We start from the raw sequence: 14,692 nt of genomic DNA, 5'->3' as shown, positions 1-14,692 counted from the left end.
TCAGGGAATTTGGGGTTGTATTCTAAAATTAATGAGGTAAGTAAGCTGATAAAAGTTACTCAAAACAATATGACATGGCTTTTTTTTTTTTTCTTTAGGACAACACCCACACTGAGAGTTAGGACTTAATTGAGATAATTTTAGAAAAGCCTATTATTAGGGAAAAAGACAGTTATTTAAAGTTTTGGACTGTTATATAATCATTTAAGATGAAAATAGAAAATTAAATTCTGTTTTTCTAATACTGTAAGCTCATCCTTTTGGAATTGTGTGAAAATTAAATGGGACAACTGGAACTGATGATCATAGGTATATGATCTTGACTTAGAACAGTCTCAGGACTGATCAATAGGTGCCAGGTATCACTCAGATAAAATTGTAGTATAGTCTTCCCTCAGTATCCTAGGGGTATTGGTTCCAGGATCCCCCTCGATACCAAAATCTGCTGATTACTCAAGTCCCTTGTATTCAATTAAGTTGTACTTGCATGTAATCTATATACATACTCCTATATACTTTTAATCATCTCTAGAGTACTGGTACGGAGAAGGCAATGGCACCCCACTCCAGTACTCTTGCCTGGAAAATCCCATGGATGGAGGAGCCTGGTAGGCTGCAGTCCATGGGGTCGCTAAGAGTCGGACATGACTGAGTGACTTCGCTTTCACTTTTCACTTTCATGCATTGGAGAAGGAAATGGCAACCCACTCCAGTGTTCTTGCCTGGAGAATCCCAGGGATGGGGGCAGCCGTCTATGGGGTCACACAGAGTCGGACATGACTGAAGTGACGTAGCATAGCATAGCATAGCAGAGTACTGGTAATGCCCAATACAATGTAGATGCTGTATAAATAGTTGCTGGTGTGTGGCAAATTCAAGTTTTGATCTTTGGAACTTTCTTGAATTTTTAAAAAAACCAAAAAATTTATTTTGGGCTGTACTTGGTCTTTGATGGTGCACTTGGGTTGTCTCTAGTTGTGGGAGTAGGGGCTTCTCATTGTGGTGGCTTCTTTGGTTGCAGTGCACAGGCTCTAGTCGCGCAGGCCTCAGTAACTGCTGCTCGAGGGCTCAGTGGTAGTTGCCTCACAGGCTGTAGAGTATGGGCCCAGTAGTTGCGGCGTGCAGGCTTAGTTGCTGTGGAATCTTCCTGGACCAGGGATTGAACCAGTGTCCTGTGCATTGCAAGGTGGATTCTTAGCCACTGGACCACCAGGGAAGTACTTGAATTTCTTTTTTTCCTGAACATTTTTGATCCAATGTTGGTTGAATTTGCAATGGAACCTGTGGGTACAAGGGCCAGCATTATATATAAGAACAATACAATTGTCTTGGTTTACTCTAACTCCTGGATTGGAATTGGTCTTACCATGTCATGGTCCTGACATGATATGCCTGCTATTGATTCAAATGTCACATTGGCACATCCCAGCTTGTGGGATTCTCTTTTAATGCTGAAGGGGTGACAGCAGGCTATTTTTGATTTAGATACCTAGGATATGACAAGACCCTAAAAACTGTGATAAATTTCAAAACGATATGAAAGAAATCTATGATAGTTAATGTTTTACCAATACCTAATTGTGGCTTTAAATTTAAATCTGTTGACTAAATAAAGAGTATACCAAATTGGTAAAGAAGAAATAAACATGTCTTAAAATTTGGCATTCTTTCTGAAAAACAAGAATTGTAAAGGCTGAGAAATTGCTAATACATTTTCTCTTTTTAAATAGACATTAGATATAATTTTTAAAATTAAAGTGAGAAGTGCAATTCAAATACCACATTAATTTGCACGTTTTCCTCGCTTCCCCAATATTTCACATATACAGTGGTGATATAGAGAGAATTATGTGTTTCTATAGTTTAATATCCTTCATCCTCAGCAGATTTTAATATGTATTTCTAAAGAACAGACATCATCACTTTTAAATATTTGAACAGAAAATTGCATAGGAGAAACACTTGATTGTTTTGGACATTTTTATTCATGTATTATTGCAGATCTTTAACTTATCTTTCTGAGTTAGAAGTGCTAATATCCAGTGTTTCACAAGTTTCTATCATTTTAGCAAATAACTAATAGAAGAAAGAACTCCCTATGTATGCTCTGAAAATGTGCAAGTTTCAATTCTTGAAAATTGTCTGCTGGTAAAGTACTATTAATGACTCAATAACAAAAAGACAGATCAGATCAGATCAGATCAGTCACTCAGTCGTGTCCGACTCTTTGCGACCCCATGAATTGCAGCACGCCAGGCCTCCCTGTCCATCACCAACTTCCGGAGTTCACCCAGACTCACGCTCATCAAGTCAGTGATGCCATCCAGCCATCTCATCCTCTGTCGTCCCCTTCTCCTCTTGCCCCCAATCCCTCCCAGCATCAGAGTCTTTTCCAATGAGTCAACTCTTGGCATGAGGTGGCCAAGTACTGGAGTTTCAGCTTTAGCATCATTCTTTCCAAAGAAACCCCAGGGCTGATCTCCTTCAGAATGGACTGGTTGGATCTCCTTGCAGTCCAAGGAACTCTCAAGAGTATTCTCCAACACCACAGTTCAAAAGCATCAATTCTTCGGCGCTCAGCCTTCTTCACAGTCCAACTCTCACATCCATACATGACCACAGGAAAAACCATAGCCTTGACTAGACGAACCTTTGTTGGCAAAGTAATATCTCTGCTTTTGAATATGCTATCTAGGTTGGTCATAACTTTCCTTCCAAGGAGTAAGCATCTTTTAATTTCATGGCTGCAGTCACCATCTGCAGTGATTATGGAGCCCAGAAAAATAAAGTCTGACACTGTTTCCACTGTTTCCCCATCTATTTCCCATGAAGTGATAGGACCGGAAAGACAACCTAATTAATAAATGGACAAAAGGTTTGAATTGACCTTTCTCCAAAGAAGATAAATATCTAACAAACACATGAAAACATGATCAATGTCATTAGTCATTAGGGAAATGCAGATCATTATAATCAGTATAATCATTAAAAAAAAGAAAAATGTTTTTGAAGATGCAGAGAATTTCAAATTCTCATACATTGTTGGTGGGATTGTAAATACTATAGCCACTGTGGCAAACAGATTGTTCCTCAGTAAGGTAAATACAGAATTACCAAATGACCCAACAATTTCACTCTTAGGTATAGACACAAGGTAACTGAAAATAGGTATTCAAATAATAACCAGTATTTGAATTTTCATAGTAGCTCTTCACAGAGGAGCCTGGTTGGCTAGGCCATAGACTCCCAAGGAGTCAGACATGACTGAATAACTGAGCACAGACACAAGTGTTTCACTTTGCTGTACACCTGAAACTAACACAACACTGTAAATCAACTATACTATAGTAAAAAATTTAAAAATTGTCTAGTCATTGGTTCAAATATTATCCTTCTTTTGAGTTGAATATGTATACTTATCCATTGTATATAATGGAAGAGACTTCACTGCTTTTCAAAATAATTTTTCTGTATTCAGATGAAATAATGCCCTTCTGCTGCTGCTGCTGCTGCTGCTGCTAATTCGCTTTAGTCATGTTCGACTCTGTGAGACCCCACAGACGACAGCCTACCAGGCTCTTCTGTCCCTGGGAGTTTCCAGGCAAGAGTACTGGAGTGGGTTGCCATTGCCTTCTCTGAATGCCCTTCTGAGTGAGTACCAAATAGCCATGAAAATGTGCATTGACATTGATTTCATGCCAAACATGTAAATCATGTGATTGGAATTCCTATAGACTTAAACTCAGTGAAGTCTTATGTGTTATCATACTAATGCTGTATTTCAAGTGACAGGTATGGAGTGAAGGTAGGGATCCAAGGCACAGGTTTTAGAGTTAAGTGGAACCATATTCTAGCTTTTCTAATACCAAATGTGGGACTTCAGCAAGGTAGCGTAATTTCTCAAATTTCAATTTCCTTACTAGTAGAAAATGAGGATAATACCTATTTTACTCTCATGATGTAAAAACTGAATGAGTATATATAAATGAAAAGTAGTTATCACTGGAGTCAGCATATAGTAAATGTTCAGTATGGTAACTACTATTTTAAAAAGAACTTTTGTATTCCCCTCTTTTAAAAGAAAGATTTATTTATTTATTTTTGGCTGTGCTGGTCTACAAACGCTACAACAAACTTTTCTGCTATAAACGCTTTTCTCTAGTTGTTGAAAGCAGGGGCTACTCTCTAGTTGCCCTGCTCGGGCTTCTCATTGCAGTGGCTTCTCTTGTTGCAAAGATCAGGCTATAGGCACCCTGGCTTCAGCAGTTGTGGCTCCTGGGCTTAGTTCCCCCAGAGCAGGATCTTATTGGACCAGGGATCCTCTGCATTGGTAGGCAGATTCAAAATCACTAGACCATCAGGGAAATCCCAGTAACTGGTTTTAAGACAGGATTATATGTACTTTTTCTAATGCAATCCATTTATAAATTTTGTTAAGTACTCACCTTCAGTGGGAAGGAAGTCCAATCATCCTGCCTCAGCAGAATTCTGATTGGGAGGGTGTCTTTTGAGGTGCTGACTAGATTCTGGCACGGAGTGGTAATTCTGATTAAAAGAAGAAGTCATCAGTTAAAGCAGTCACCTCCCTATTTCCACAGTTCTCCCCACCCCACCGCAGCTCTCCATGTGCTCTGCAATCTTTACAGCAGAGGACAGCGATCTAGCCTTTGGTAGAACCCGATTGCTAGCACAACGTGCATCTCCTTATCAAACTCATTACAAGTAGGACGTGTTTCAATGACAGAAAAAGAGGAGGTTATTTCTTATTCAAAGTTGATAAAGAAAGAAAGCAGGAAGGAAGGAAGGGGAAAAAAGGAAGAAAAAAAGAGAATGAACAATAAAGAAAGCTGGCCGTTTTTTTTTTTTTTTTTTTTTTTAAACCACGCTCCAAATTACTAATTTCAAACTGGTCCGAGGATACAAACTCCGGAGAATGCGGGTCACACTCACTTTGATACGCAGCCAACTGCATAAAGAAGTTGACATAAAAAAAGGAAATCATGACTCCTGCAAAACAGAAGACAAAGGTGCACAAGGGATCATAATTCCAATGGGAAACCTGCTCGATAGTCCCAGCTCAGCACAAGGCTTTCCACGTCTCCTAGACATCAGTCAGCTGGTTGTCAGCTGTACGTAAAGCAGTTTTGCTAAAGGGTGTGAAGAAAACATTTAAGTGTAAAACTTATTCCTTGATCCTCAAGGAGCTTACAACAGCGCTGGAGGGATTAGCCCTGTAACTAACACTCCAGGGCGGTCAATGAAACGTGACAAACGAGTTGGCAAGGGTCTTGAAGGCGGAGGAATTCACAGTTAGGGATCATTTGGGGCTAGGAGCTTGTCAAGAAAGGCTTTAAGAAGTGGGGTGTAAGCTAGGCGCAAAGTAGCGGCGGGTAGGGTTTTAGATTGATGGGAAGTCGTGGCGTGGTGGGTTGAATACTGACCAGGGCACTCAAGGGTGCGGCGCAGGCCGGACCGGACTAACTCCTCCGGCCCAGGACGCGTGCGCTTCCAACGCTCGCGCCAGGCGCGCGGCCCGTGGGAAGCCAGCCAGGACCCGCGAGCGCGAGACCCCGCGCGCCAAGGCGGGAAAAAGCTGGCGCATGCGCGGCTCGGGGCTTCGGGCTCGCCAGGATGGGGAAGAGGAGGTGGAGTTTCCTAGAGGGAACTTGACCCGTTAGCAGCCGCGGCAATGGCGGCGCGGTCGCCGCCCTCACAGCTCCCTCCGCCCCCGGCGCGACACTTGGGACCCTGGTCCCCACGTGTTGGTCGGGGAGCTGTGGCACACGCAGTGCGCAGCGAGACCTCGGGTCTTGAGGGCGCAGCGCGGGAGGGCGTCGTGGACAAAAGCGATTTACCCTGGCGGGGCGAAGAAGGGTCAGAGGGCCAGCGAGGGCCAGCGGGGACAGCTCCGGCTCAGGCTCCCCTCCTCAGCGCGCCCATGGGGTCCATGCGGCTAGAGGGCATCTCGGTAGAGGAGGCGATGGTGACCCGGACGCAGCTGCTGGAGGAAGAGCTGAGCAGCGTAAAGGAGGAGCTGGCCCTGTGTCAGGTATCGAAGTGGCCGCCGGCCTTTCCCCTCCACAGCGGGGCCGGGGCCGCGTCCCTCTCCCTCTGCCTTCGTCTGTGTCGCTGCGCGGGTTTAGGACCCACCCACCTCTGCCCGGCGGCGCTGCGTCCCGGCTCCCACGCCCAGCCGGGCCCGCTGCTCGCTGCTGAGGGAGGCGGCCGCGCCCAGCTAGGCGACCTCTGGCTCCTGCCCTTCTCTGGACCTTGGCCGGGCAGGGACAGCCTCGGCTGTCCCTGGTTTGGGTGGTTGGGTTGCCTTCACTTGGATCCCACCAAAACGGGCGGACGCACCCCACCGCCCCTAAGCTCAAGTTCTCTGTTGTGACTGTAGTCGTACTTGGTGCAGAAGGAGGGCGATCCCAGAGTTGAAATGTGGAACAGGAAAGTGGAAGCACTTATATTAAAATACAACCCATCGATGAAGGAGCCTGTTTTTAATCATCAGATCCACACTTGCCCTTGTTCTTAAGTAAAACGGAAGTTTTTAAAACAGACCAATAATTTTTAGGGAGTCTCAGGCTGGGAATTTTCACACATAGTAGAGGATGCTAGATATTTATTAAGCAACTATGTTAACTCCATATTTCTCTAGTGAGAAATGTTAATTTCATGTCATGTTGCCTGTGAAAAGCATATACTAAATCAATTACCTTAACATTACTTTCTGGTTATTTGTATAGTTTGTGAGTACCAAACGTGGCTTGAGTACTCACGTTCAGGAAGTTTTGTATCCTTACCACCATCTCTTTTATGATTTTACCAGAACCTTTGACAGGACTGGGTGACTAAATGTTGGGAATTTGCTCAACAGTAGATCTTTGAGTCACTCTGTCTTCAAGATGCAACCCATTAAGAAGTGCTAAACAGCAAGGTAACTATAAAATATCATAAGTTTAGATTAATACAAATTCATAAATTTCATTCTCACAGTTTGTTCTACTTGATTCTGTTATCCCTTTTGTAGGATTTTCCTGACTGGGTCAAGAATGTAAAACCAGAACAGTCTTGTTCAAACTGAAATGTTGTTTAATCACCAAGTTGTATCCAACTCTTTTGTGACATCTTGGACTATAGCCCACGGGCTCCTCTGTCCATGGAATTCTCCAGGCAAAAATACTAGAGTGGGTTGCTATTTCCTTCTCCAGGGGATCTTCCCAACCCAGGGATCGAACCCATGTCTCTTGTATCTCTTGCATTGCAGACAGATTCTTTACCACTGATCCACCTGGGAAGCACTAAAGTTGAATATGCCTTTGTTTAAACAAATAGGGGAGTTATTATGTGACTTCTTCCTTTTCAATGTCTTATTTTCAATGTTCTGTGTCTATTCTTTAGTGGTTAAGGAGCATAGGGATAAATAAAAGACTTGTTTAGTTGCTAAATCACATCTAACTTTTTTGTGACTTCATGGACTGTACCTCACCAGGCTCCTCTGTCCATGTGTTTTACCAGGCAAGAATACTGGAATGAATTGCCATTTCCTTCTCCAGGGGATTTTCCTGACCCAGGGATTGAACCCATCTCTCTTGTTTGGCAGGCAAATTCTTTACCACTGAGCCACCAGGGAAACCCACCCTTCATCTTGTTCAGTGACTAAATTGTATCTGACTCTGTGCCACCCTGTGGACTGCAGCAGGGCAGGCTCCCATGTCCTTTACTATCTCCTGGGTTTTGCTCAGGTTCATGGCCATTGAATCGATGATGCTATCTAACCATCTCATCCTCTGCCGATCCCCTTCTCTTTTGCTGTGTGTCTTTCCCAACAACAGGGTCTTTTCCAGTGAATTAGCTCTTCGCATCAGGTGGCCAGAGTATTAGAGCTTCAGCTGCAGCATCAGTCCTTCCAGTGAATATTCAGAGTTGATTTCCTTTAGGGTTGATAGATTCAATCTCCTTGCAGTCCAAGGAACTCGCAAGAGTCTTCTCCAGCACCACAGTTTGAAAGCATCAGTTCTTCGATCCTCAGCCTTCTTTATGGTCCAACTCGCACATCTGTACATGACGACTGGAAAAATCATAGTGTTGACTGTATGTACCTTTGCCGGCAAAGTAATGTCTCTGCTTTTTAATATGCTGTCTAGGTTTGTCATAGCTTTCCTTCTAAGGAGATAACATCTTTTAATTTCATGGTTGCAGTCACTGTCTGCAGTGATTTTATAGCCCAAGAAAAGAAAATCTGTCACTGCTTCTGGTCCCCGCCCCCCCATTTGCCATAAAATGATGGAACCAGATGCCATGATCTTAGTTTTTTGAATGTTGAGTTTTAAGCCAGCTTTTTCATCTCCTCTTTCACCTTCATCAAGAAGCTCTTAACTTTAGGGTAAAGATGTGAATCCATGATGAAGGCCTCTGTTACTTTGATGAGCCTTAATTTGAGATAGCTTTGCCCATATCTTCCACACCTTTTCTCCCCCACCCCTTACTCCATATTTTCCATAGTTGTGTCCTTAGCTGGATAAGGAACTAATATATTTACTTTTGTGACTGCTTTAATTGAGAAATCAGTCTGTTGGAAATAGCCCAACGACCCTCTCTCCCAATCCATTCACTATTTTATTCTTTAAAAATGTGGCAAGGCAGGTGTAAGAATTGAGATGGTCATAGTTGGTGGCCTAAAACAATGGTTCTTGAGATTTTTAGTATTGATACTTTTAGATGATCATAGGCATTTCAGTCAGAGAAGGCAATGGCACCCCACTCCAGTACTCTTGCCTGGAAAATCCCATGGATGGAGGAGCCTGGTAGGCTGCAGTCCATGGGGTCGCTAAGAGTCGGACATGACTGAGCGACTTCACTTTCACTTTTCACTTTCATGCATTGGAGAAGGAAATGGCAACCCACTCCAGTGTTCTTGCCTGGAGAATCCCAGGGACAGAGGAGCCTGGTAGGAGGCCGTCTATGGGGTCGCACAGAGTCGGACACGGCTGAAGCGACTTAGCAGCAGCAGCAGCAGCAGGCATTTCAGTAATGTGAGATGAGGTTGGCAGTATCCCATACCATAACGTTTCAGTTAAGTCATACTCCTGCTCTTTGGGAAACTTGGGAAACATAATAATTGAATTGTTTCATAAAAGGCATTTAAGTAATTAAAGATTCATTTTCATAATTTTCAAATTAATTCTTCCACTTATTCAACTGGAAATCACAGAATCCAAGTATACATAGTATTAACCCTTTGTTTTCCACAACTATCAACAATTGTACCCAAAATGAATTCATTTTATGTGTCACAATAATAGGAATATACACATTCACATACTATCATAAAGAATGTTTTACACTGTGTGTTATGAACACTGATATTTTCTTTTAAAATCTGTTATTCAAGAACGTGTTGCTAAATTAATATACTAAATTCATTTCAAAACCGAGTAATGAGTCAAATAGGCAGTTTGGGAAAAAGCACTCTGTTAATTAATTAGTCTCTGGTCATAAGTTGCAGCATCCTTTAAGTTGTTCTTTTCCCCACATTTAACTTCAGTTCAGTCACACAGTTGTGTCCGAACTTTGTGACCCCATGAATTGCAGCACACCAGGCCTCCCTGTCCATCACCAACTCCCGGAATTTACCCAAACTCATGTCCATTGAGTCGGTGATGCCATCTAACCATCTCATCCTCTGTCGTCCCCTTCTCCTCCTGCCTTCAGTCTTTCCCAGCATCAGGGTCTTTTCAAATGAGTCAGCTCTTTGCATCAGGTGGCCAAAGTATTGGAGTTTCAGCTTCAACATCAGTCCTTCCAATGAACAACCAGGACCGATCTCCTTTCGGATGGACTGGTTGGATCTCCTTGCAGTCCAAGGGACTCTCAAAGAGTCTTCTCCAATTCCACAGTTCAAAAGCATCAATTCTTCTGCACTCAGCTTTCTTTATAGTCCAACTCTCACATCCATACATGACCACTGGAAAAACCATAGCCTTGACTAGATGGACCTTTGTTGACAAAGTCATGTCTCTGCTTTTTAATATGCTGTCTAGATTGGTCATAACTTTCCTTCCAAGGAGTAAGTGTCTTTTAATTTCATGGCTGCAGTCACCATCTGTGGTGATCTTGGAGCCCAGAAAAATAAAATCAGCCACTGTTTCCACTGTTTTCCCATCTATTTGCCATGAAGTGATGGGACTGAATGCCATGATCTTAGTTTTCTGAATGTTGATCTTTAAGCCAACTTTTCACTCTCCTCTTTCACTTTCATCAAGAGGCTCTTCAGTTCCTTTTCACTTTCTGCCATAAGTGTGGTGTCATCTGCATATCTGAGGTTATTGATATTTCTCCCAGCAATCTTGATTCCAGCTTGTGCTTCTTCCAGCCCAGCACTTCTCATGATGTACTCTGCATATAAGTTAAATAAGCAGGGTGACAATATACAGCGTTGATGTACTCCTTTTCCTATTTGGAACCAGTCTGTTGTTCCATGTCCAGTTCTAACTGTTGCTTCCTGACCTGCAGACAGGTTTCTCAAGAGGCAGGTCAGGTGGTCTGGTATTCCCATCTCTTTCAGAATTTTCTACCGTTTATTGTGATCCACACAGTCAAAGGCTTTGGCATAGTCAATAAAGCAGAAATAGATGTTTTTCTGGAACTCTCTTGCTTTTCCCATGATCCAGCGGATGTTGGCAATTTGATCTCTGGTTCCTCTGCCTTTTCTAAATCCAGCTTGAACATCTGGAAGTTCATGGTCATGTATTGATGAAGCCTGGCTTGGAGAATTTTGAGCATTACTTTACTAGCTTGTAAGATGAGTGCAATTGTGCAGTAGTTTGAGCATTCTTTGGCATTGCCTTTCTTTGGGATTGAAATGAAAACTAACCTTTTCCAGTCCTGTGGCCACTGTTGTTTTCCAGATTTGCTGGTGTATTGAGTGCAGCACTTTCACAGCATCATCTTTCAGGATTTGAAATAGCTCAACTGAAATTCCATCACCTCCCCTAGCTTTGTTCGTAGTGATGCTCTCTAAGGCCCACTTGACTTCACATTCCAGGATGTCTGGCTCTAGGTGAGTGATTACACCGTCATGATTATCTGGGTCATGAAGATCTTTTTTTGCATAGTTCTTCTGTGTATTCTTGCTACCTCTTGTGAATATCTTCTTCTGTTAGGTCCCTACTATTTCTGTCCTTTATTGAGCCCATCTTCGTATGAAATGTTCCCTTGTATCTCTAATTTTTTTGAGGAGATCTCTAGTCTTTCCCATTGTATTGATTTCCTCTATTTCTTTGCATTGATCACAAGGAAGGCTTTCTTATCTCTTCTTGCTGTTCTTTGGAACTCTGCATTCAAATGGGTATATCTTTCCTTTTCTCCTTTGCTTTTCACTTCTCTTCTTTTCACAGCTATTTGTAGGGCCTCCTCAGACAGCCATTTTAACTTTTTTGCATTTCTTTTTCTTAGGGATAGTCTTGATCCCTGTCTCCTATACAATGTCACGAACCTCCGTCCATAGTTCATCAGGTACTCTATCATATCTAGTCCCTTAAATCTATTTCTCACATCCACTGTATATTCATAAGGGATTTGATTTAGGTCATACCTGAATGGTCTAGTGGTTTTCTTTACTTTCTTCAATTTAAGTCTGAACATTTAACTTAAAGGAATTTCATTATATAAACTTGGTGAAGAGAAAGAAAGTGATTCCATGTACTGTTTCAGTCCATTGGAATGATTCAGAATTAAGCATGTAACTCTGCTCCAAGTGTTACTCTTAATATGAATATCTCATCTTACTCTATGTGATTGTGGTATTTCAACTTTTTTTCATATGATCCCAGATTAGCAAACAACATACATACACTTCCCTGGTGGCTCAGATGGTAAAAGCGTCTGCCTACAATGCAGGAGACCAGGGTTCGATCCCTGGGTGGGAAGGTCCCCTGGAGAAGGAAATGGCAACCACTACAGTACTCTTGCCTGATAAATCTCATGGACGGTGGAGCCTGGTAGGCTACAGTCCGTGTGGTTGCACAGAGTCAGACATAGTTGAGCGACTTCACTTTCACAATACATACATTTAGCTGAACAAAAGTGATTGATTGTGGGAAGAAAATTTATGGTACCACAATTTGAGAGCATCAGTTCTTTGATGCTCAGCCTTCTTTATGGTCCAACTCTCACATCCATAGATGACTACTGGAAAAACCATAGCTTCGACTATACAGATGTTTGTCGGCAAAGTCATGTCTCTGCTTTTGGATATCCTGTTTAGGTTTGTCATAGCTTTTCTTCCAAGGGATAAGCATCTTTTAATTTCTTGGCTACGGTCACCATCAGCAGTGATTTTGCGGCCCAAGAAAATACAGTCTGTCGTTGTTTCCATTGTGTTCCCATCTATTTGCCATGAAATTACGGGACCGAATGCCATGATCTTAGTTTTTTGAATGTTGAGTTTTAAGCCAGCTTTTTCACTCTTCTCTTTCACCCTCATCAGAAGGCTTTTCAGTTCCTTTTTGCTTTTTTCCATTAGGATATCATTTCCATATCTGAGGTTGTTGATGTTTCTGCTGGCAGTCTTGATTCCAGCTTGTGATTCATCCAGCCTGGTATTTCACATGATGTACTCTGCATAGAAGTTAAATAAACAGGGTGATAGTGTACAGCCTTGTCATACTCCTTTCTCAATTTTGAACCACTCAGTTTTTCCGTATCTGGTTTTAAAAGTTGCTTCTTGACCTGCATACAGATATCTCAGGAGAAAAGGTGGTCTGGTATTCCTGTCTCTTTAAGAATATTTCACAGTTTGTTGTGATCCACACAGTCAAAGGCTTTAATATAGTCAATGAAGTAGAAGTAGATGTTTTTCTGGAATTCCCTTGCTTTCTGTGAATGTTCACCATCCAGTGAATGTTGGCAACTTGATCTCTGGTTCCTATGCCTTTTTGAAACCCAGCTGGTATATCTGAAACTTGTCCGTTCACATACTGCTGAACCTAGCTTGGAGTATTTTGGACATAACCTTACTAGCATGTGGAATGAACACAATTGTATGGTATTTGAACATTATTTGGCATTGCTCTCTTTTGAACTGGAGTGAAAACACCTTTTCCAGTCCTGTGGTCACTGTTTAGTTTCCCAAATTTGCTGACATATTGAATGCAGCACTTTAACAGCATCATCTTTTAGGATTTTAAATACCTCAGTTGGATTTCCTGCATTCCTGTGTCTACATTGGAAGACCTAAGTCAATTTAAAATTTTCAATGACACTTATATTTTATTGGCAGAATTCAGTCACAGAGCCCATAGGTAAGAGAGGCCAGTCTTTTAGTTGACAGCAAAGAGCTAAAATGATTTCTGTCACTAAGAGGAAGGGGAGAACGGATGATGGAGACAGAAATGTATGCCATACAAGTAATCCCAAACAAATAAACAACCAGCAAATATAGTACTATAAAATGAAATGTGATTTGAAAAGCCATTAAACAGGCTAAGCAGTTATGAGAGACTTATGGGTTTTGGTGTCTGTAGGGAAGACTTTCTTGAAGAGGTAACATTTAAACAATGTCTTGAGTGAAGTGAAGTAATAATGTACATGAAAATCTGATAGATGTTATATGTACGAAGGACCTGGTACCACAGAGCAAGAAGGTTCTTGTGAACAAGAGTGATAGGTGAGGTTGGAGAGGTATATATAGGGCCAGATGGTATGGGATCATGTGGCTTTGATAGAATCTGGATTGTTTTCCTGATGTAACAAATCTATTAGAAGATTTTTATTTTTTTTTATTTTTTATTTTTTCTATTAGAAGATTTTTAGCTGTCAGGAGCCCATGGGGCTATTGTAGAGAACTAGGCAAGAAGTGGAGTTGACTTACACTAGGATGATGGTGGTGAAGTATTTAGAATTGGGATATATTTTGTAGGTAAGTCTAATAGGATTTACTAATGGTTTGGATATGAAATGTGAAGAAACAGAGCAACCGAGATTTACTCCAGATCTTAAGTCTTTGAACACTGAGTAGGTGGTGGGGTCATTTTCTGAGAGGCAGAGAGGGCAGGTTTGTGAGAGAATAGGATGTCAAGAACTTTATTTTGGATAGATTAAATTTGAGGTGCCTATTAACATTTCTCACTATCGAGGACCTTGAAAAATGATTTTAGCATTATGGTGGGGAGGGAAATCTGACTGGGGAGGTTACAGAGTGAATGGGGATGAGGAAGAAGAGACAGTGATTGTAGGCAACACTTTTAAGGAATTTTGCTGAAAAGGGCAGCTGAAAGGTGGATCAATAGCTAGAGGACAATCTAATTTTGGAAAAAATTTACCTTGATATTCAGCATTTCAGTGTTTGCACCTTTAAATGTGGGTTACAGGTGTAAGAAATTTTTAAAATTAAGCTCTCCTATTCTACTTTTCAAGAATCTGTTTTATCGTTAAAGAACTAGGGGTCAAGTAATAATGTTTTTAAAATTTTTAATTTAAGACAGTATCTTACCTTCTTTGCTATAGCTACAAAGCAATGCATTTCAAATGTTTTTTATTTCTTCAAGGCTGATAAAGAATTCGTATGGTCTTTGTGGAAACGCCTCCAGGTGACAAATCCAGATGTCACACAAGCAGTCAGTTTGGTTGTGGAAAGGTGAGTTACTAAGTTATTTTCCTATTGGTATTTAGTTTATCGAATTTGTTTCTT

General features: G+C 41.6%; 1 protein-coding gene and 1 long non-coding RNA gene across 7 annotated transcripts in view; one reads left to right on the top strand and one right to left on the bottom strand.

Moving 5' to 3' along the window:
* Nucleotides 1–897: 897 nt before the first annotated feature.
* LOC102402857 lies at nucleotides 898–5,994 on the bottom strand. Of its 2 annotated transcripts, none has more exons than XR_328403.3 (3): nucleotides 5,856–5,994; nucleotides 4,446–4,545; nucleotides 898–1,281 (listed from the first exon to the last, which is right to left on the bottom strand). It is a non-coding gene; the product is annotated as an uncharacterized LOC102402857 (long non-coding RNA). The 2 variants fall into 2 exon arrangements; XR_328402.3 differs by lacking the exon at nucleotides 5,856–5,994 and adding an exon at nucleotides 5,442–5,576.
* The window catches only part of CNTLN (centlein), a 341,020-nt gene continuing 332,017 nt past the window's right edge, over nucleotides 5,690–14,692 (top strand). For 4 of the 5 annotated variants that reach the window (XM_025281478.2, XM_025281479.2, XM_025281480.2 and 1 more), the window contains exons 1-2: nucleotides 5,690–6,049; nucleotides 14,550–14,638. In XM_025281478.2, the coding sequence (XP_025137263.1) occupies nucleotides 5,690–6,049; nucleotides 14,550–14,638 (449 nt within the window). The remainder of the gene's footprint in view (nucleotides 6,050–14,549; nucleotides 14,639–14,692) is intronic. The other variant, XM_044939816.1, reaches the window with a different exon arrangement.

This window comes from Bubalus bubalis, chromosome 3 (assembly GCF_019923935.1).
Source record: "Bubalus bubalis isolate 160015118507 breed Murrah chromosome 3, NDDB_SH_1, whole genome shotgun sequence".
Lineage (NCBI taxonomy): Eukaryota > Metazoa > Chordata > Mammalia > Artiodactyla > Bovidae > Bubalus > Bubalus bubalis.
This window is presented reverse-complemented; position numbering and strand designations above follow the sequence as displayed.